At 34.2% G+C, this 22,718-nt stretch overlaps 1 protein-coding gene across 3 annotated transcripts; it reads right to left on the bottom strand.

Annotated features, from left to right (window-relative positions):
• Positions 1-327: 327 nt before the first annotated feature.
• On the bottom strand, positions 328-22,274 carry LOC126761707 (uncharacterized). Of its 3 annotated transcripts, none has more exons than XM_050478073.1 (8): positions 22,069-22,274; positions 20,833-21,087; positions 13,291-13,414; positions 13,108-13,193; positions 12,868-13,026; positions 10,039-10,116; positions 7,566-7,740; positions 328-968 (listed from the first exon to the last, which is right to left on the bottom strand). In XM_050478073.1, exons 2-8 carry the CDS (start codon positions 20,905-20,907, stop codon positions 898-900), a joined length of 768 nt encoding a protein of 255 aa, XP_050334030.1. In that variant the 5' UTR covers positions 20,908-21,087; positions 22,069-22,274; the 3' UTR covers positions 328-897. The 3 variants fall into 3 exon arrangements, with proteins under 3 accessions (XP_050334030.1, XP_050334029.1, XP_050334031.1); XM_050478072.1 differs by having other exon boundaries at positions 22,075-22,274; XM_050478074.1 differs by lacking the exon at positions 22,069-22,274 and adding an exon at positions 21,179-21,381.
• Between the last annotated feature and the right edge of the window lie 444 nt (positions 22,275-22,718).

The following is a 22,718-nucleotide window of genomic DNA, read 5'->3' as shown; positions in this document are numbered from 1 at the left end:
TTCCAGAAGTTTCTTGGTAGACTAGTTTTAAGTTATTTGTAAAGAAATTTTTTGGACACTTTACGCTAATTTTGTCTCTTCGAGGCTTACTCTTGCAAGAGTTTAAGAGTCCAAACAAAGTTTAAAGAAAAAAATAATTCGAAATATTAGTCCCCTACTATATTATTATTATTACTATTTCTTTTTCTGCAAACTGCTTTAAATTTATATAGATTAAAACTACAAAATTATTATGTCAAAATTACTTACTTTATGTACAGGCAAAATTAAAATGAAAAATATTCGGTTCCGTATTAATTTTAGATAACATAAAGGCTTACGATTTATTTTAACTTTTTAACTTTAGCGATGTACTAAAATTTTATTACAATATTTACATTCGAAAAATTGTGTCTCACAACTTGTAAATTTTCGGAATTAAATTGTATATACAATTTTGTATACATATAAAGGGTGTTTATTTAGGAATCAAGAAAGGTGTAGCTCTTCTTTTGAATATTATCATGCAAACTCCTACGCCGGTTGATATAAAGTGAAAATTTATTTCTAAAACTCGTGGCATAGGTTCGAAACACTTCGCACGCATTATTGTTTAGGCACATTTATGACTTAACTGTTACGTGAGTAGGCAAATCTGTAGTATTTGATGTGTGTAGATCCTCCAGACTTCGAAAAATAATCTTCTTTTTATATTTTCACTGAAACGCTGCTTGCATTTTACCGCTCACAGACCTTATATGTCTTTTTGCCTGTACTGCAACTGCAATTTCTCCATTTAATCTGCAAGCAGTTGTTGCTTGCATTCGTTGCAAATCCTGATGCTGCTTCGACTACCGCTTGTATTGTCCGCCACACTTTGCAATTTCCACTAGAGAAGAAACGCTGATAATGTCACATTTATAACGGAGACGGAATGTTGACAGTAATGTGTAAGCAGTTGTCCTCAGCCAGTTCGCTCGGCACTTCCGCTGAAAGTAAGTAAAATGAAATAAAGTTAAACTTTCAACTTATGTTCGAGATATTCGCATATTCAAGTAGTGCATTCAAAAATCACAGTTTTCATTTACGCAATCAATTAGGGGAAAGGTGTTTTTATTTTTTTGAAAATTAAAACATCACACCGTCTTTTGAAATAAGAAAAGTTTTGTTAAGAACCGTTTTGAAGCAGCCTTTCATAGAAATAGCGTAATGGGCACATTTGCAAAGGATTTTACAATTTTTTTAAAGGAGAAACAGAAAGTGTAAACGCATCAGACTTATGAAATTAACATGCATTAGGAAAAGTTACGATAGAACATCCTCCCTTTCAAATAACAAAAATTCCATCAGATGTTGTTGGTGAACTCAAAGGTAATCCTCAATAAAAATTCGACAATAAATTGTATCCAAATAAAGATGAGAATTTGTTAAGAGAATAACATGTTCTCATTGTGTCATGAACATTTATCACATAATGGCTGATTATATTGTTGACAGAAAAGACATCAGTATCATTCCAAATGGGACTACGGATATTTTAGCTATTTTTATGTACCAGACTACACTATTTTTAGATGCCGAATATATTTGAATTTTAAATTGACATATTTGAATTGACCGACTGCAGTTAAAAATATTTTCGATACAGACAAAAATATTCTCATATTCGGTAGATATTGCTAGGAACTAATGTTGACAATTTCTAGGTGAGAGTTGGTAGAAAATAAAGACACAATTTTGTTTAATTTCTTCACTGATACTTGTGTTATATATTATAAAGGTAAGGAATGATGTGGTTGTAGACCGATTTTTCCCGTTTCCAAAATATAATAAGAGGAACTAAATTGGGTTCAAATTGGTCGAGTTGTTTGTGACCGGGGCCATGTCCATAAGCCAATTTTGAAATTTGTGCTCACTTCGGCCTGGCGAATGATCGTTATCATTAAATTTCATATGTCTTGCTATTACATAATCTAATTTTAAATTAACAAATGCACCCTCCACTGTGATCATCGTTACCACACACAAAATGTAAAAATTTTAGTGCATGTTGATGCATGATTCTCGGCTTGGTTATACCATTTTATACTTCTTCGATTAACTGTATTTTGTAAGAATGGCAATGAAACACCTCCAACTGATATCAATCTGCAATATTTGTAGGATATTTTTTGAAGAAGCTGTAAAATGACTTTTAATCTATAGCTCTAATTTAAGGACTCTCTACTTTGATTCAAATTCGTTAACACAATACTAAAGCGTTAGAAAGAATGAGTGTACATAGAGACTAAGCCCTGAAGTTATGAGTTATAACATCTTAATTAACAACTACAGTCAGCAAACCTGATTTGCTACTTGAGCACCAACACATACACATTTTTATGTAGACTCACTTACACATGCATAAAGTTCATTCACATTTTGAAATAAATCTGGTTCTGTTTGACCACCACGAAAGTGTCTGCATGGAAACTAAAACAAGAAAAAACGTTAGCTTCGGTGCAACTGTTGCCTTAGAAAATAATATATACAAATTTCGTGAATATACCTTGCTAAATGTGAAAGTTTTCCATACAAGAACTTGATTCCGATCAATCAGTTTGTATGACAGCTATATGTTATAGTGGTCCGATATCGGCAGTTCCGACAAATGAGCAGCTTCTTGAAGAGAAAATGACGTTTGCAAAATTTCAAAACGATATCTTAAAAACTGAGGGACTAGTTCGTATATATACAGACAGACAGACGGACAGACAGACGGACATGGCTAAATCGACTCAGCTCGACATACTGATCATTTATATATATACTTTATAGGCTCTCCGACCCTTCCTTCTGGTTGTTACAAACTTCATGACAAACTTAATATACCCTGTTTAGGGTATAAAAATAAAATTAATTTACTAACACACTTACAGGACATATTTCATATTAGTCACAACAAGTCAAGCAAAAAAATGCATAAATATTTTCCACTGACACTACACTTAATGTGCTTTGTATATATTGTACTTTATATTGCTTGCAATCGACATATTGACATACAATGTACATATGTATGGAAGTCAACGCCTGCTTTTTGTTGACACAACATGACCTTACCACACAAAACAAGGTCAGCAACAGGAAACGGAAAAGCCAACCAACGTGAAAATCACATATTTACACATATGCAAATACGCAAATACGCTTACAACATTGTATAGTTTAGTAGTTATTCACTTAAGGGGATTCAAACGTGAATATACTTTGAATACTTTTATGCAGAGAATACAGTTATAAAGGATATAAAAGTGTTGATCTGCTGAATAGAAGTAGCAGTGAAGTATTCAGAAAAAAAATATGACAAAAGCGATGGTTTCTATATTATGTATCTATCTAGGAGAAATTTTACAGTAATTCTAACAAATATATTTACCTTTCTTAGTCAGTTCACTATAAAATGTCACAATCTGCATCAACCACAACCATCTTTTAGGTATTTTATGTACGGTTCCATAGATAGTAAGGCGTCTAATATTAAAAGTCAATATATTGACGGACAAATTTGTGATAAATTTGTTCCAATCAAACTTCAACTTATTTTTTTTATATTTATAATGAACTTTGTTCAACCAAATTTGTATCATTTTGGTCGACCACTTTTTGCCACTTTTCCGCTAAAGACATTATTTGATCATTGTAAATTTTTCTGATTTCTCATCGAAGAACTGCGACAAGTAATTTTCACAGGCTTCTCTTGAAGCTAACTTTACTGAATTAAGAGAGCTCTGCATTGACCGAAACAAATGGTAGTCCGATAATGCACAGTCAGTGCTATATGGTGGATTCACCAAAACTTCCCAGCCGAGTTCTCCCAGTTTTTGCGCAGTCTTCAAAGATGTGTGTGGTCTAGCGTTGTCCCGATGGAAGACGAAGCCCTTTCTCTTGATCAGTTCTGGCCGTTTTTTTCGATTGCTTGCTTCAATCTCATCACTTGTTGACAGTAAAATGTAGAATCAATCTTTCTACCGAATTGAGGCTGAAGCAGCTCATAGTGGATGATTCTCGCAGAACTTTTCTAGGCGTCAATCCTGTCTTTGCGACCATTTGTTGAGCTTCACCACGCTTGGACCATGATCTTTTTCGCACATTATTGTCGTATTTGATTTTCGTCTCCAGCTACCATTCGCTACAGAAATGGTTCGATTTCATTTCGTTTCAGCAAAGAATCGCAGATGTTAATTCGGTCCATTAAGTTTTCCACAGACAATTCATGTGGTGCCCAAAGAACGAGCTTCTTTTTGTAGCCAGCCTTTTTTATATGATTCAAAACCGTTTGATGATGAATGTTAAGTTTTTTAGAGATGTCATTGCTGCTTATATGACGGTCCTGGTCAATCTTTTTCATAATTTCATCGACTTTTTCAACGATAGGTCGACCAGAGCGGGGTGCATCTTTCACAGCGAGCCAATGTTGTGCTACACGAACTGATACAGCATCGTCTGCATAAACTTCACAAATTTCATTGATGGCTTGCGTGGCATTCTTCTCTTTTTTACACAAAAATTTCAAAATATAGCGAATTGCTTCATTATTTTCACTCATTTTCGAACAGCTGTGACTGCTTTTTCAGCTTCACCGAATTTGAAATATTTTTTTCGCTTTGAGTGTTTTGAGCTGGCAACTTCTCCATTGTGGTTCACAAATTTCATAACAAGTTTACCAAAGAGCAAACAACAACTCAACAACAAGTGATTTTTGAAAAGTTTTGATTTGATAAATCTTTGGAGTGAACTCACATTATTTTCTTAAAGAGATTAGTATATTTTATTTTTGAAAAAATAAAATTTCATAAGATTATGGACTGACTTATTCTAACTATTGAACAGATAACGTCAAATTAATGTGAGGCACTGCGCTCGTTTCGCTTATTCAGCATGATTTCGCAAATTTTCCCCTCACTTCCTTTTATATTAATTTTTAGCTACATTGACACCAACTAAACCATTAGCCATGAAATTTTCGCAAAATAAAAACTAATAGGTACATATTTACAAGCACAAACGCCGCTACGCTTTTGAAAATTGCCCTAGTTAGAATTTCGGAAGGATACTGGCAATCTTTCACGCTCATACTTTAGCTTCTTGCGGGCGATCTGGCACGTGCCTCCTTCGCACGAAACTTTTTTTCCAAACAACAAACTAAATCACTGTAGTGGCGGTAAATAGTTTGCGGCAAGGGATGTGGCCCACTTTTGTGTACGGAAGTGAATATTGAAATTTAATTACATATATGTATGTGGCTATTTTTTTGGTTGTCTATGCCATATAACTGTTTCTGGTGGCGCCACCTATTGGTGGGTATATGAAATAAAAAGTTTGATCTCTTGTTGACATTTCGTAAAAATTTTAAGACAATTGGATAACTACAATCGATGTTATCGATCAAAAAGTGACAGCAGCTTTTGGTCATCGGTCGTAAAATGCATTTTGAACAAAGAGCAAATATTAAATTTTGTTTTAAACTTGGGAAAACGTTTACTGAAACATTTCAAATGATGAAAAAGGTGTATGGTGATCAGTGCCTATCCCGTTGTAATGTGCATGAGTGGTTTAAGCGATTCCAAGAAGAAAGTGAGGACCTCTGTGACGATCAGAAGTCGGTCGTCTTCAGAAGTCAAAAATACAGACAATGCTGATTTGTTTTTACGATTCCGAGGGTATTGTACACCGAGAGTTCGTCCCACCTGGCCAAACGATTAATGCTGTGTTTTACCTTGGCGTTATGAAGCGTCTTTTGTCACGCATTTGTCGTGCTCGACCACAATGCCGTGAGGCAGGGTCCTGGCGCCTGTTGCACGATAATGCGCCGTGTCATCGGTCGACGCTTGTCACTGATTTTTTTACAAAAAACTCCATATTAACCATTAATCACTCACCCTACTCCCCTGATCTGGCACCCTGTGATTTTTACCTATTTGGAAAACTTCATTTGCCCATGAAAGGACACTGGTTCCAGGACATTTCAGCTATCCAAAAGGCGACGACCGATATTCTCAAGAGCATTCCGAAAAATGACCTTAAACACTCATTTGAAATGCTAATTGGCCGGGCTAAACGCTGTATCGAAGCACAAGGAAACTACTTTGAATAAAAAAATATAACTTTTGAAAAATACTAAATTTTTGTTGTTTTTTTAACAGTCCTTTTTCTTTTGCGACAGACCTTGCATAGTAAACACAATATCAGCACTGTTTGTTGTTGCTTTGGCGCTTAAACGTTTTGACCTTCGTTATGATATGATTAACGAGTCCTTTTATCAGCGTAAATCAATTATGTCAGTAGCGGTCGAGTAGCTCAAGCTTAAGAAGATAAATTACAGCCGCAAAGCATATTTTGGAAAGAAATGCTTTCAACTACTTAAATATGTATATAAGTATGTGGGAATTGCTACCACAACACGTCTCCAAAATTTAAGACACTTAACTAACACTTACAACGGTATCAAAATTAAACTTTATTTCGGAATAATTGAATCAAATTTCAGTTCGAATTAAATTGCAGTTCATGAACATACCGAAATATATAATGAAATACTTTATCGTGACGACGTCAGCTTAACGACTGATTCCTGCTTTTGTTCTCGTTGTCTTTTCCACACACCTGTCTTCGTCGGCGGAGTTGCCACCGATCTACTATATTCCTACATATATACTATATATAATACGTAGAAATTATTTTAATTTTCTATTGAAAAATATAAAAACTGAACGTTTTAGGAGAGTGATAACGCCCAATTCTAAACCAATAAAACGCAGACATTACAATTCCAACTACATTATTAGATATGTCTCCATGCTTTACTTGTTTAAGTTAAGCTACCCTAACCTAGTCTGGTAACTTATGCCCATTTTCATGACTTCTTTGGAGGGTGGTTTTTTATAGGAAAATAAAAATGAATTATCTTGAATATTTAGAGTATTTTTATTTATATATTGAAAATAAAAAAAAATCTATTTGAAAAAGCTTAATACTTTATTACTATTATTATTGTCACTCGAAGTTGGAACCTCAAAAGATTCATATAGGTGACCCGGGTGATTTTGACTCTTGCTGTTAAAATATTTTTGTTTATTCTTAATCTATAGACATGTGTTTCTGGATGGAACTACTGAAGTAAAATTTCAAGGGTAAATAACAAAATTGCGGACTTTGAAAAAAAAGTCCTTTTATTTTAGCAAAGAAAGGGTTGTAAAATAAAAAGTTATGGGTGAAAAAAATGCTGGCTAGTACCGACGAGAACTGCATATATGTGTGCAGAACAGCCTGTTAAAATTTGAAAACAATCGGTTCAGCAGAAAAAAGTTAGGACCCGGAGCGACCAGAAAAACAATGTTTTGAGCAGGAAAGACTTCTAGGCGCTCTAGGAAACTCGTTATAACTCCCGAAATATTTCGAATTTTTGTCTGAAATTTTCACAGTAAATTCTCAAGACATTGTACTTTCAAATTAAGCAAAAACAATTTTCGATTTTTTGAACCCAAGTTACCAGACTATCACCTTAAGGCGTTACAAACAACCAAAGTCCAAAAAACCATTGTTACCTGAATTCGTAGGAAGTTTATGATTTTGGTCCGTCTCCTCGTGTATCGTCGAAATATGCGTGTGTGCATTTGTTGTGATGTAAGGACTGGCGATAGATTTTTGTATTTTCGTTGCACGCAGATAACTCTGACTCGAACTAGCTCCACCATCAGCTGATTGTATCACCACCTCGGTCTTTGAGGAGAAAATAATTATAGTTTTTTTTCTTACTAAAAGCTTTTGTTTGTGTGCAATGCATAACAGTAAAATCAATAAATACTACTATATGTATACTATTTTTTTTTTCTTTTACATGCTTTCGTTTTCTAGTATTTGCTACTTCGACTACACTTCCTCTATCTCACAAATCACCTTTCTCACAATTAGCTTAATTGGTTTCAATTAGTACCATTCCATTTTTCTAACTTGTAACCCTAATGAATTTACTTTTAAAATATTTCACTGAAATCACAATGACGTACCTTACTACTTACATATATACTATGTACATTTATGAACACCCGCTTTTATGATAAGGGTGCTAATGGTTCTCAGTTTTAGAGATGATACAGAACGTTATCCGATATAACACCGATATACCGAAATATTCCAGGCATTTTAAATACTTAATCAATAACAAATTATGTTTGTTTGTTGGGGAAGTTAAGAGGACTGTCAGAGAGGCTGTCCCAGCTTGGGTATGAATTTTCTTGAGCGATTAGAAAATATACAGATATGTTACTTATAATTGGAGAACTGGAAAATAATGAGGTCTATAGGAATATATTCTTCTTTTATTTGTAATACACGATAGTCTTGGATTCAAAAACTCCTCTCAAGTTGTATGATGCTTGTCATAATACGGATTATATAGGTTTTTTAAACTGATTGTAATGAGCGTGCTTTTGAAATCAGGTTAAGAAGGGGATTGAGTGTTTTATTTCTGCGGAATGACTGGATTTCCGATGATGATGTGGAGAGGTAGGAGTTTCTAGGGAGCAGGAAGTTTCTAGTCGGAGTCAGATATAGATGGCAAAGCCGTTGGGACAATAATTCGTTGAGTCATTCAAATAACGGATTTTGAATTAAATTAAATTGAAACATTTCTTCAAATAGAGTTCTGCCAACATATTGCAGTATTTCTCTGGCTTTGATTCTTGCAAAATACGAGAGTGTTACATCCGAACTTAGTCGTTATTATTCCTAATTTTCAAACAAATGGAAACCTTCGAACCGACATTGGACGCAACTATTCAAGCTAACTACCGTTCTCTGTAAACTTTTATAGATTTATTAGTATTTTCATATTTACATTCTTTAAAATTCAAATAGTGATCCCGAGTTAACTGGTGTCATTTTAATATCATTTTTGAAATCTTTACCACTCTAGATGGTAAATATGTGTTAATAAGTGTGTATGTATTTATGTATGTATGCATGTATGTATGCATGTATGTATGTATACAGTGTGGTATCTTAAGGTTGGTAATTGTTCTCATTTTTAGAGTTGACATTCTTTTTTGTAATACCAATCTAATGAAAAAGCACAATAATTTCTAATTTTAAACTATTAATGATTTTATACCTTCTAACGGAGTCGCATTATTTTAGGAATAAGGCTTGCCCTTCTCTGGATGCATAGAATTGGCAGAAAATTAACTGTCAAAAGGTAATTCAATCAGTCCAAATCTTCTCCTAGTTCCAATATACCCCACACAGAGATTTTTGATTTTCCACTTGATATGTTCTTAATTTGGTTTAGCGCTAAATATAACTGATATTGATCTGGACTTTTGGACTAAACTTCATAACTTTAATTTAACAACTTTTAGTTATCTCTTAACTCTTTCCTCATACATCCAATATATAAAATTTGACGCTTTTAATGGAGTTTATGTCACATATACTTTATTTTATCAACTCAAAATGTTGGTTTTCATATAAATATATTGGACACGAAGAATGTGCAGTAATGAAAAAAATGAATATATGACCTATAATGTACTAAGTTAAGATGACAACATATTTGATCGTAAGCCATTGTGTCAGTCAAAAAATTTTGCATTAATTTGAAATATTTCTTCGAATGAAGTTTTGATAACACATTGAAGTATTTCCTCAGCTTTGATACTTGCAAAATACGAGAGTGTTACCTCCGAACTTTCACGTTTTTATTTATAATTTACAAAGAAATGGGAATAATCAAACCTACATTGAACGTAACCATTCAAACCAATTAACATTCTCTGAAAAGCTTTATAGATCTATTAGTATTTACATATTTACATTATTTAATAATCAAACGAAAAACCCGAGTTAAATGGTTTCATTGTAATATCATTATTGAAATCTTTACCACTCTAGATATGCATACGTATATGTGTTTATTGGTATGTATGTATTGTGTATGAACATTATATGTATATTATATATATTTTACGATCGTTTTTATTGAGTTGGGAATATGACCAGTAGAAAATTGCTAATTCTTACCCGTATCTGTTGATTCCCGCAACCCAGTCCTTGCAGGTAATTTTGATATTGCGATATCACGCACAGCAGACAGTAGGACTAAGTGGCAATAAAATAAAGAAAAAACGATATGAATGAGGTTAAGATAGAAAAGAAACGGCAAGAAGGTATAGTAAAGTAATGATGACAGAAAAACGGTTTACTTATACTTATGGTGTATGTATGTATATACATATGTATTATTGTGTTCATTAGTAAAATGCTGCTTTTACATTATATTTACATAACATTTACATTATATTATACATATGTGGGTGCTTAAGAAATGTTTATGCTTACACTTCGTCCACTAACGAGAATGCAGAAGAAATGTGTTTAATATTTTCCTAGCAAAAGCAGTCAGCTGATTTCGAACATCTGGTGGTTCAAAAGGTCAAACTAAGCAAGTTTGCGCTAAGCATTAACAAAACTAATGTGTCCAACAAATATTAAATATGTTTTTTTATTTATTGTACATCTGTCATAGCACCTTCGTCAGTGTCACGTGCAGTTTATGTATGTATGTACGTATATTTATGCAGAGTTTTGCATTAAATATTCGTGGAGAAATTCAATGGGAAGGAAGTTAACAAAAGTGTTATATACCGTATTGTCTACATTTCTGGCTTGGCGGGTCCGGAAGTGAGCAGAATGGAAATATTTGCTGAACGAATAGTCTTGAAAAGATTCTCCACACACTCTTGCATTTCAAAATATATATTGTATGTATTAGATCTCGGAAGCTTTATTGGTCTATACTTTTCTCAAACTGAAAACAAAACTTAAGTTGCCTCTAATGATGAGCGTTACAGGGAAACTATTTGTGACTTTTTGATTTTCATTTGATATTCAATATCAGTAGTCAGTACTGTCAATTTGATCCAGTTGTGCAGCACTGCTAGTCCCGGACAAAGAATTAAAATTTTAGACTAATTTTTGTGGCAATAAATGAGATGAATGAGCTTTCAACTAATTTGATGCGTTATTCAGGAAAAATGGGACCGACCGAGCCCAATCCCGGTCGGCAAAAGCATGAAACTATATAATGTCCAAACATTAAATTTGAAAAGTAAGGAAGGGCTAAGGTTTCGCTGATTAAATTTCTTCAGGTGCTGGTAAAATTTTATATTAAGTATCACCTTTATTACCGAACCGATTTTATCTATTTTTGCCAACACCACATACTATTAACTCGTGCAAGGATTTAGCCTGTTATATCAATTGCTTTCTGATCTGATTTGAGTCTGATTTCGTCCATTATTACGCAGTGATATAGGCATATGAGACGAATCCTACGTACTAAATTTAGCTTAAATCAGTCGGTCAACTCCTAAGATAAGTGATTTCATTAAAAAGTCTGCGGTTACGCGTCCAAATTATATTTTGTATTGTAACTATCACTAACTACTTGTGAAAAAAAAGAAATGTGGAAAATTTCACCAATTATATACTATCGTATCATAGCAAATTTAGGAAATTGTTTGCTTTTAATTCAATCTGTCTTTAGCCTGCAGATTGGAGCTAACAGATCGATATGTCTGCAGAATATGTCAAGAGAAATGAACAAGGGAAGAAGCCGCTTTTCTCAGAGAGTAGAATGAAGTATTTGTGTCCTTTTCCATCCGTAAGGGGATGTGGGTAGGAAGAAGCCGCTGAATGAGAGTGGGTGTAAACTTCTTTATGAATGAATTAACGCTTAATTGGTGGAAGAGTCTCCTCTAGGGAACTATCCAGAAATGACAGTTTCAGGTTTCCGACATTACGCTCATTAAGATAGCAATTATAGTATACTGCTGTCAAGCGAAACCTCTCTTGACTATCCACTCTGTTAGTAGAGTGGCAATGCTAACCTTTAACTCACTAACCGTGCGCTCGTAGGTGGTTATGAAATACTCAAACGATATTGAGTTATTTCTGGATAAGACCAGTTTGGCCAGGAAAGGCAGTGCAATATTGATTGCGCTAGAGTGGAAACGTCGCTGCTTCGCTGCCTAAGTATAATCTTGTGCAAGATCCTTTTGGCTCAGTGTACAATGCAAAAGAACCAGCGAGCTTCAACCCACAACAGGGTTAATCTTTCTTTAATTGAAGAGGTTCTATTTGGTACTGTTCCATTGGCGTGCAAGAGGTAAGATTTTATCGTCTGCCAGTTGTAAATGTTGCTTGGAAGAAGACGAGGTAGTGAGATCCCCAAACTTTCTTCTTGACTGCATCGCATTTGCTAGATCAAAGCTAAAATAACTCAGATCGCATACCTTTAGACTTCCAACTGAGATAGCAGTAGTATAAATTAAACGTCTATGTAGATTTTTATGGGTTCAAGGCGATTGGTAAAAACTAGTAATGTACGCTATTTTTCCGTCGTTATGAAGAGCTAGTGCAATAACCTTCAGCTCTTGAATCAGCCGTATAATAAGTAAAACTCAACACAACAAAATTAACTGAATTTTGTATAGAAATTGTCTCAATCTTTTTGATTGTCAGTCAAGTTGGTGTGAAAACAGTTTGTAATCATATCGCGCTATAATTAACGCCCTTGATACGTACGATGTAAATAAATTTGACTATTAAGAAGAAGCCGCTGAATTATATTTGACTTTATGATAGGTGTTAGTAGGTAAGAACTCTTTATAAAAAAATGGATATTGATCCAAACCAACCAACGAATGCAAATAATGAATTAATTTAAAACCTATTCAAAAGCCTTTGAAAATTCTCGCTCAAGGTGTCAAATATATGGGGCAACATATACAACGCATATACACACACATAAATATATATTAAATAATTTAGTATTCTTTAAATACTCACATTTAGACACATTATAAAAAAGTCGATGGTGAATATAAAGCCGACTACTGGATCGAAGTTCACGATTTGCGTAAATGACAAATAGATTAAGTGAACAATTTCAATGAGCACATCGCAGAGCATGAAAATAATCCAAGGTAACAGCAGTTGACGACGATTCTGTGCACGGAAAAAATTTATTTTATTTGTTCGCTCTTTTTTTGTTGTTAAAACTTTAAGTTCCAACCAGTTCACACTTACCTGCTTTAGTCCAACGAACGTTAAGAGCGACGATATGACGATGAAAAACGAGCAAATCAGAAAGAGAATATTAAATACAACAATAGCTGAAAGAACAAAAGCGTATTTCCAATATAATAAAAATAAAAATATTTAAATTTTGATATTGCTAAACTGTTTAACTAATTCTAAACACACACTCACCCGGTGTTATCTCTCCCTTAGCCAAGATGCTTTCTCCTAATGGTTGCTCTCTACCGCCAGCCAGAAACTCCCGTTCATCGTAAACAGTAATGAGCATAACAACGGTGGAGAAACCAAAGTACACCTATATTTAAAACGTAATTAATATGTTATAATACACGATTAGTAGGCTGATACTTTTCCCATCAAATGGGCACGCCCACAAAACGCTCTTAACCAAAAACGTATAAATTACCATAACTAAGCACTAAATTAAGACATAGTATAGCTGCAATTTGGCAAAGATGATCGCAGTAGTAAAGGACACAAGTGTCCAAAAAAATTTGGAAAAGTGGGAATGTCCCCTCTCTCTAATTGGTTTAATGCATATATCTCCTAAATCACTAGAGCTACAAACATCAAATTGACTTAACGCAAATATTATAAGAGCTCCTTCCGCCTGTGTGAAAATGGATGAATACGGCTGATAATCCTGCCACTCCCCATATAACGGTGCTGTTAAAAACTACTAAAGGCGCGATAAATCAATAAATAAATACGCCAGAAACATTGAATTTTACCACCGAGATGGTACAAGACACCCGGTGTGAAAATTGAACGATGAGCGTGGCACCGCTCACTTTAAAGTAAAATCACATATCTCGAGACTCGCCGGACGGATTTAAACCAAATTTGGTACGTTACATTCCTCTGATATTTTTATGTTATATTATGAAAATGAACTACAGTCGAGCCTACTTTTCATTTAAATTCCAGTTGAAACCTTCACTTTCCAGTATAAAAATTAAGAATCAATTCATATATCAGGATAAAGGTAATAGTAATAAGGTTTGCTACCTTATGGCTAAAAATTTACCAAATAGAACCAAAACTGTTCAAGTCCCTGGGTAAGGAATTTGTGGAGCTAGTGCTTATAGTTGGCTTCTAACCGAAAATATCGGTTAATGTGTGAGATTTGTAATTCAAATTCATAGAGAAGCCTATCCTGAAAGTAGTAAGCCTGCCAGCTATAAATGAGTTGAATCAGTTTAATACTTCCCTTATATCTAATATAAAGATTTCAGAACTGCCGGGGACTTAATACCGCATATATCGGCCAATATTTGAGTTATCGTAATAAAATTAGGAGAACGTATTTTTTTTTACCCCATATAACCACAGGCCTTATGTATCTGAAGGCACTTCTCCGGGCTTAATCCTTCCAAGAGTGTTAAATGTTCGGTTATGCCCAATCTTTACTCTTTTGCACTTGTTATATTTAAAAATGAAAAACTTTGGGCTTATTGCAACGTAGACAAGGCTAGCCAAACCAACCAGTTCAGTTACTTGCTATTCAGTTCAACTGATTTTCCAAGAAATTTTTCGTTGGAGCTAATTTTAACGAGACATGCTTGCTATTATTACTTCATGTTTTGCAATTTTGGACATTCATGCCACGTTAGAAAACTTCCAGGAAACATGTTTTTTTATGTTTCGCCTACTTTCTTGTTTGTTTAAAATAAAAGCACTCATTTGATTGCATGCAACTATTCTACACTGCGTATGAGTACCCTTTTTCAATTATGCACAACAGCACGCTGCTCGTCTGACCTAGACAAAAACAAAAAAATAAAGAAAGTGTCCTAAAGGAGACACGTGGACATAAATCTGTAGTCTATCGTTTGTAGAAGACTTTAAAAGAAAGTGACGAGTAAACGTTATTTCTCTGCTAGGTTTGACGTCAAAAACAAAATACTCTCACCGGATAGAAACTATTCGGAAGGATGAATTGAAACTGCACACAAATGTGTGCATTGTTACTGCAGTTTGCATTTTTGCATTTTTGAGGCGGTTATAGTCCGGTTTTGCATTTGTGGCTGAAAGCATTGCAATTCTTCTTCACTTTCTTGCAACAGGATGGCCAATATTAATCGCATCAAAACGTTTTGTAAGCGGTCGGAAACATTTATGGCTAAAGCAAGGGTAACGTGTGCACATAACAGAAACATGATTGTCCACACGATGCCCATAAGAATTACTTATGCCTTCGTATGTAAAAGTCTATAAGTATGCACTTGCATATTAGGGAAGTCCTTAAATAAAAAAAAACTTTTTTTTTAGATTTCCTAAGCCTGTAGAGTCGAGATTATCATGTATAAATTTTTATCCTGACTAAATTTGGTTAACATTCATCACATTTAAGTCCAGTTCGTGTTATGGATGATAAAGAAATACTTAATATTAAAGTTTTCTTCGTCACCACTATCGTCAGAAGATTAACTATACATTTTCTTGCGACAGAAAATAGTTTTTACTCTGCACACAAAATTTTGACTTTTTAGAGCTTTACTGTCCTTAATAGGAATCTAAATTCCTATCTTATATTTGGTATAATACTTTTTTGCATTGTAGCTAGTAAATGAAGAATATATGAAATTTAATTTCTTAGGGTCCAAAGAAAATTTCAATCCTTGATCCCCGGACTATAGAGCTTAACTAAGCTGTTTATCTTAAATCTCTGTATTTAAAATACACTACAGACATCTGCCAATTATACCGACAAAATATTGCTTACTATTTTGTTGCTTGCATTATCTATCGTCAATGACTTTATGTACTGGCTCACATAGTGTACAGAGTGCATTGGAAGAGATTTTCCATGTTACATAACTTAGTGCTCTGCAGTGACTTTCCAAGAACCTTAAATGGATTTTTCTGGTTCTCGTAAAAACCCCTACGTCCACGTTCATATGTTTTCAGCTCAATTTGTCTGAAAAAAACTGTCTATTTCCCTCGTTTCTACTCATTAGACCAAAATATTCTGGATTGATAGTAGGATGAATGTCAGTGTTTGCAGAAACTCGATCTAATCTAAAATTATTTTGCATTGAGTAGCCACAGAAATCTCACAAGCTAATATATTTATTTTCTTATGTTAATCAGCTCGCAAACAATATCAAAGCATATGCCGTAAAATTTGCTTATTACCTCAGTGAGTTAGACTCCCATAAAACATATAACCGGTAAACAAAATATCTCTAAGGAGATCTTTATTACTGGTTATAAAATGTGTTATATTTGTGGCATGTATCCATAAAACTGAATATAATTCAGATACTTATCAATATTGTGTTTATTTTATTATGTGTAGAATCTATTTTTTGTATTTGCTTAACCCTTAATAAATAAATGCTGAAGTCAAACATACAATGAATTTTAAGCATTTTGTTAGGGACTCCAAACTCATTTGTAACTTGATTTGGTTGTGGTAGCATTTTCATGACTTCAAGACTTGTGGAAAGCTCAATTATTGCTTGTATTGAAGCTGCCATTATGCATCCCAAGAACTCCAGGTACATTAATAAATATGTATAAAGAGCATTTTCATTCATCAATATCTGCTACTCAAGCTATCTCAACCACGTCTTTTAATATTTCATATTCATACCATTAAACTGAAATACAAAATTAAAGTAAAATAATAAGTATAAATGTGAAGTGCTTAAGCCGCTTACGAACATTAATTCTATTTCAGTGATTTCCATTGTCCCTTGCGTAGACATTAATTTTTAGTAAGACAATAAACAATAAAAGTATAGGAAGGCACACCAAAAATTTTCAAACTACACATACAAGGTGTTTTCCAAAGTACCACACAATGGCTCTCGAATTCACCAAATGCGAATCCAAAGGAATAGTTATATGCGGTCAGCTTGCGATTCGTTTTTTGACCTCTCAAGGCCATAGTTAAGGCAAAGGTGGTCATATCGAGCAAAAGTGAATTGGTCCTGAATTTATGATTATTTCTACACATTTTGGACTTTAAAATAAATAAAAATAATTTTCCAAAGCGAATCTATGGCTTTTTTAATTGGTTACGAGTGCCGGACCCTGTAATGTTCAAGTGCCAATAAGACAAAGAACATTGCAGGCAAGTGTTGCTGAAGGTTTTATATTGGTTTACGGATTTCAAAAAATCGATTTTTTTTTATTGTCTTAATAAATTCTACAACACCTATAAAATATTGTCCCAAATTTTCAAGTTGATCGGAGTAACAGTTTCGGAGATACAGCTTTGAGAACTTGTGCACTTGAGTCCCACTTTTATTGTCACTCAAATCATTAAACGCGTTTTTCTCGAAACTGTGTTTTTGAATTGACTGTTGGCAAGATTTCTCAAAAACTACTCAACCGATCTTCATAAAATTTTACATATGCAGGTCTTTGAGATACAATTCTTAAAGACTTGGACAAAGGATTTTTTTGATTACAACTATTTAAAAATATCGCGAAACTGTCATCGAAATCATCATTTTTTTCTAAAAATATTTGCTAAAAATCCAATTTTAGATTTTTTTTCTTCGTCCAAGTTCTAAGTTAAGCGTAAAGTTTAACTAAACCACGTAGCTTTTAGGATTAGGACTTGGGCTAGCATCCGTATAAAGTTGTTCTCACTCAAAACCAGAAGCCAGTGGACCACTGTAAACATCCTAAATATTCTAATTTTGCTTGGGAACAACTTGAAAACGATTTTTTTAAGAAAATCATCTTTTCCGATGAGGCACACTTTCATATGATTGTATCGGTAAATAAACATACTGGAGCGAAGGAAATCCGAAAATTGTTCATGTACAATCGTTGCATTCACCTAAATGGTCAGTTTGGTGTGATTTTTGGTCTGGTGGAATCATCGGTCTGTACTTTTTTCAAAATTAAGCTGATTACACACACAGTTACTGTCAATGGAGAGCTGTATAGATCGATGACAACCAACTTTTATGGCCGCAATTGGAAGAAGTTGATCTTGACAACATCTGGCTCCATCACGACGGGACTGCGTGCCATACAACACATGCAAAAAGCGAATCTCGCATTAAAAAATATTTGGAGTTTCCATTATTTAAAAAAATTGTGACATTGAATGGCCTTCAAGATGGTGTGATTTAAAACCATTGGACTACTTATTGTACGGTTATTTGAAGTCACGCTCTTTAGCAATAAGCCAGACTGTCTTCAAGCTTTAGAAGTCAATATTGAACGACAGCTCCATTTGATGAAAAAATACTCGAAAACTAGATTCATAGAATTCGTTCCTTCAAAATATGTCGTGAAGGCCATTCAAATTTTGTTATATTCATAACTTAATTGTATCGATTGTACTTCACATTAAATAAATAACATTTGAATTTCCTAAACAAATAGTGTGCTTTTAAAAAAAAAAATCATATCACTATTATTGGTAAACCAAGCATGTATTTGTTATTGTGCTATGTATGTCTAAATGCCAAGATCCAAATGTTTCCTTCGCCCGTATTTTTGTAAATTTAACCAAAGTTAAGTCTTTATGGTGGGAGCCTGGTTTGGAGACTTCAAAAAGGCAATTTTTTGAGGATTTTTTTCGAAGGGAAGGAAATAATTGATTAAAGTGAAATTTCTAGGGCTTATATTTATATATTTCAACATCATCCGAAAATTGTTTGGATAAGAAATCTTTGATATTCTGCCTCTGGGAAGCAATTGCCCGATCCATATCGGATGTGTATTCGTCGGACGGCGGGCAGGATGCAGGTCGCAAATCCTATCGGACACAAAAAATCCAAAGATATTCATATTTTTTAATAATTTGCCTTATATTTAAAGTAAGGAAATTCCAAAAAAAATATGCCAAATTTTAAAATTTTTTGTTTTAAATGAAAACAAGTGGTCTTTGACCAAAAAAAACGTTTTTTATCTTGTTTAAAAATGTGTTTAAACTTGACTTTTCTTACTTTTTTTAGCTTAAATAGAAGATAACTTAATGCCTAAGTTAATTAGCTTTGTCCCAATTCCATACGACGTTTAGTTATATTCCATTATCCGATTAAGACAAATCGTAAAAATGAAAAACCGAGAAATCGCGCGTCAAAGTTTTCGCTTTCTGCCCAAGCGCTAATAATAGTAAGTATATCTGCTAGGCGCTCGGTCACTATTTCACTTCTAGCTACGGAAATATCTCGAATTTCCATCTCTAACTTTGGGGATATATTCTTAGATAATTTTTAAAGAGATTTAAACAAAAAAAAAAACGATTTTTAAAGCTTCTAAAGCAGCCCCTCCCTTTAAAATCAACAATTGTAGGCGTTGTTGTTGAAGGATTTTCACCAAAATTCTGCGATTCTTCATTTTTCGAGAAAATCCTTGCCATTTTTATTCTGCGTAGGGAAAATTAAACTGGGATTTGTATTTATATAAACACACACTAGCGATAATATTTAAAAGCAAGTAAGGAGGGCTAAGTTCGGGTGTCACCGAACATTTTATACTCTCGCATGATAAAGTGATAATCGAGATTTCATTATCCGTCATTTACATATTTTTCAAATACCGTATTTTTGTAAAGTTTTATTCCGCTATCATCATTGGTTCCTAATGTTTATACTCGTATTATACAGAAAAGGCATCAGATGGAATTCAAAATAGCGTTATATTGGAAGAAGGCGTGGTTGTGAACCGATTTCAGCCATATTTCGTACATGTCATCAGGGTGTTAAGAAAACATTATATACCGAATTTCATTGAAATCGGTCTAGTAGTTCCTGAGATATGGTTTTTGGTCCATAAGTGGGCGAGGCCACGCCCATTTTCAATTTAAAAAAAAAGCCTGGGTGCAGCTTCCTTCTGCCATTTCTTCCATAAAATTTAGTGTTTCTGACGTTTTTTGTTAGTCGGTTAACGCACTTTTAGTGATTTTCAACATAACCTTTGTATGGGAGGTGGGCGTGGGCGATTTCTTCCATTTTTGAACTGCATATGGAAATGCCTGAAGAAAACGACTCTGTAGAGGTTGGTTGACATAGCTATAGTAGTTTCCGAGATATGTACAAAAAACTTAGTAAGGGGCGGGGCAACGCCCACTTTTCCAAAGCAATTGCATCCAAATATGCCCCCCCATAATGCGATCCTTTGTGCCACATTTTACTTTAATATCTTTATTTATGGCTTAATTAGGACACTTTATAGGTTTTCGGTTTTCGTCATTTTGTGGGCGTGGCAATGGGCCGATTTTGCCCATCTTCGAACTGAACCTTCTTATGGAGCCAGGAAATACCAAGTTTCATCATGATATCTCATTTTTACTCAAGTTACAGCTTGCACGGACGGACGGACGGACGGACGGACGGACAGACAGACATCCGGATTTCAACTCTACTCGTCACCCTGATCACTTTGGTATATATAATATCTGACTCTTTTAGTTTAAGGACTTATAAACAACCGTTATGTGAACAAAACTATAATACTCTCCTTAGCAACTTTGTTAGTATAACAAATGTGGTGTTGATAAGAATGGCTCGCTTCGCTCATTGCCAAATACTATTAATTTCATTTTCTTTGAAATGCGATGGCAATCGCACTTTAAGGCTCTCTTAGAAGAACGTTTTAACCATAAAAATATTTATTCCTCATTAATAGACATGAAAGAAAAACTACGGCATACGCTGGCCATTGTTAATACTTATATTCGTGTACTTCTATATATACATTTATGTATAGTATATGTAAGAATTTTATTTAAGTACTTACCAAAGTGTATGTGGCGCTTGCCATGCTGCCGGTACGCACCGTCTTCCAAAAGCAACAAGACTGCAGTATGGCCATCTCCGTGTGTTTTCTCGTGCTTTTACGCACAACTTTAAATCCACTTGTCAGAAAGTTGACGTCCTCTTTATGGCACACAAATAAATATAATCAATTTGGACAGATCAGTCACTTAAGAGTTCGCATTTCAAGATTTAAAAGAGCAGATGGGTTTTGATTTCCGTATGCTCGTTTGTTCATCTGTACATAACATATAAACAAATTTGTGACATAATAAACTGATCTAAATTGTTGAATATGTCAAACAAACAAGCAATTTACCATTTCTTACCACAATGTACATGGAGTGATAATATCACGCAAATCTCTTATAAAAATATTATGTTTAAATCGCTTAAACATACGATAATGTCTTCAAGAAACGAAATTTAGGTTATACAAGGCACTGAGTAATTTTTTGAAAAGTATACATCAACACTTACAAAAAAAAATCGGTTCAGGAAGTTGACAAAAGTGCTTCCCTCATTTTGATCATTTGGAGATGAATACCTATCTCACAGAATTTAATTAGTCACAGATATTCTTTAGCTGGACAAAAATTTTTTTTTGGTAGAAAATTTCGAGAGCATAAAAAAGAAAAATAAAACATTTTCAGTTTAACACAAAAAAAACTAAAACCAGAGGGAGAGTGAAAGCTAATTAATTATTAAACTAATTAGCTTTGTGTGCGCTGTTTAATCTAACAAGCTTGTCAAACACAAAATACCCGCTTATTAACTTTAGGTGCAAGCACCGAACTAAGCTCTGTTTTTGTTAACGAAGAATAATCACAACAAAACCAGCAGGCAGAGTGTTGGCGAAGTACCTAAAAATATTACATTTTCAGCATGTTACTAAATTATTTCTTTAATAATTATTTATTTTCCGCACAGTTCCAACTTTATTTATTTACACAAAAATTATGAATTATGAAGATCTAAAATTACACAACAGGGGCCATTAGCCATATATCACTCCCAAACAGCAGCTAAAGCAATGTTAGTATACACTGTTGCTGTTATTGTTGCCACAACTTATCTGGCAATATAATTTTTGTAGGATTATGTTTTAACATATTCACTTGCAGCGCCTGGCACAGACTCACTGCTTTTTCAGTTAACTGTTGCCGCGTGTCACTTTCAACAAAAACACTGAAGAAACCAACAAAAAACACTAGCATACACAGACCTCAACGGCACATTTTCAACAAAGAGTAACAAGACTAATAGACGTCATAGTCACAACGCCTCGATAAATCACTCAAACAAATTCCGTTCAGCACAGTTCCGTTACTTTCGTTTTGCAAAAAGACGTTCGAAAAAACTTTACGACAATGCTAGCGAATATCGTGCTTCCGACTATCACGCGACACGTCCAAATTGCACGAATTCAACGACAGGACTAACTTTCGATTGCTCGCAACAGCGTTGTTTTATACAACTCGGGTTGTTGTGGGCGCAGTAGATTTTTGTGAATGAAATCTCGTGTTGTGAAACGAGAAAATGTAAACAAATGCGTAAAAGCTCTGTGTTCGTGTGATACTCGTGAGTTGTCGTCAATCGCTGGTTGGAGCTTTCACTTAATTACTTGCATGTAGATATATACCTTTGCGTCTATGTACCTTCAATTATACTTGTACTAATGGCTCTTCAACATATACCAATGAATGTAAGTATGTAGTATGTCCTTAGACTTCATTCTAGCGATGTTGCGGTTTCACCACAAAGACTGTTGGGACTTTAAGTGCATACACTCGGTAGAAAAAGTATTCTTATCTGGAAAAAATTATTTCTGGATATCTAGCGTAAACATTAAGAATGATAATATTTTAT

This window comes from Bactrocera neohumeralis, chromosome 6 (assembly GCF_024586455.1).
Source record: "Bactrocera neohumeralis isolate Rockhampton chromosome 6, APGP_CSIRO_Bneo_wtdbg2-racon-allhic-juicebox.fasta_v2, whole genome shotgun sequence".
In the NCBI taxonomy this organism is placed as follows: Eukaryota; Metazoa; Arthropoda; class Insecta; order Diptera; family Tephritidae; genus Bactrocera; species Bactrocera neohumeralis.
The sequence above is the reverse complement of the archived record's forward strand: the minus strand, read 5'-3'. Positions and strand labels throughout refer to the sequence as shown.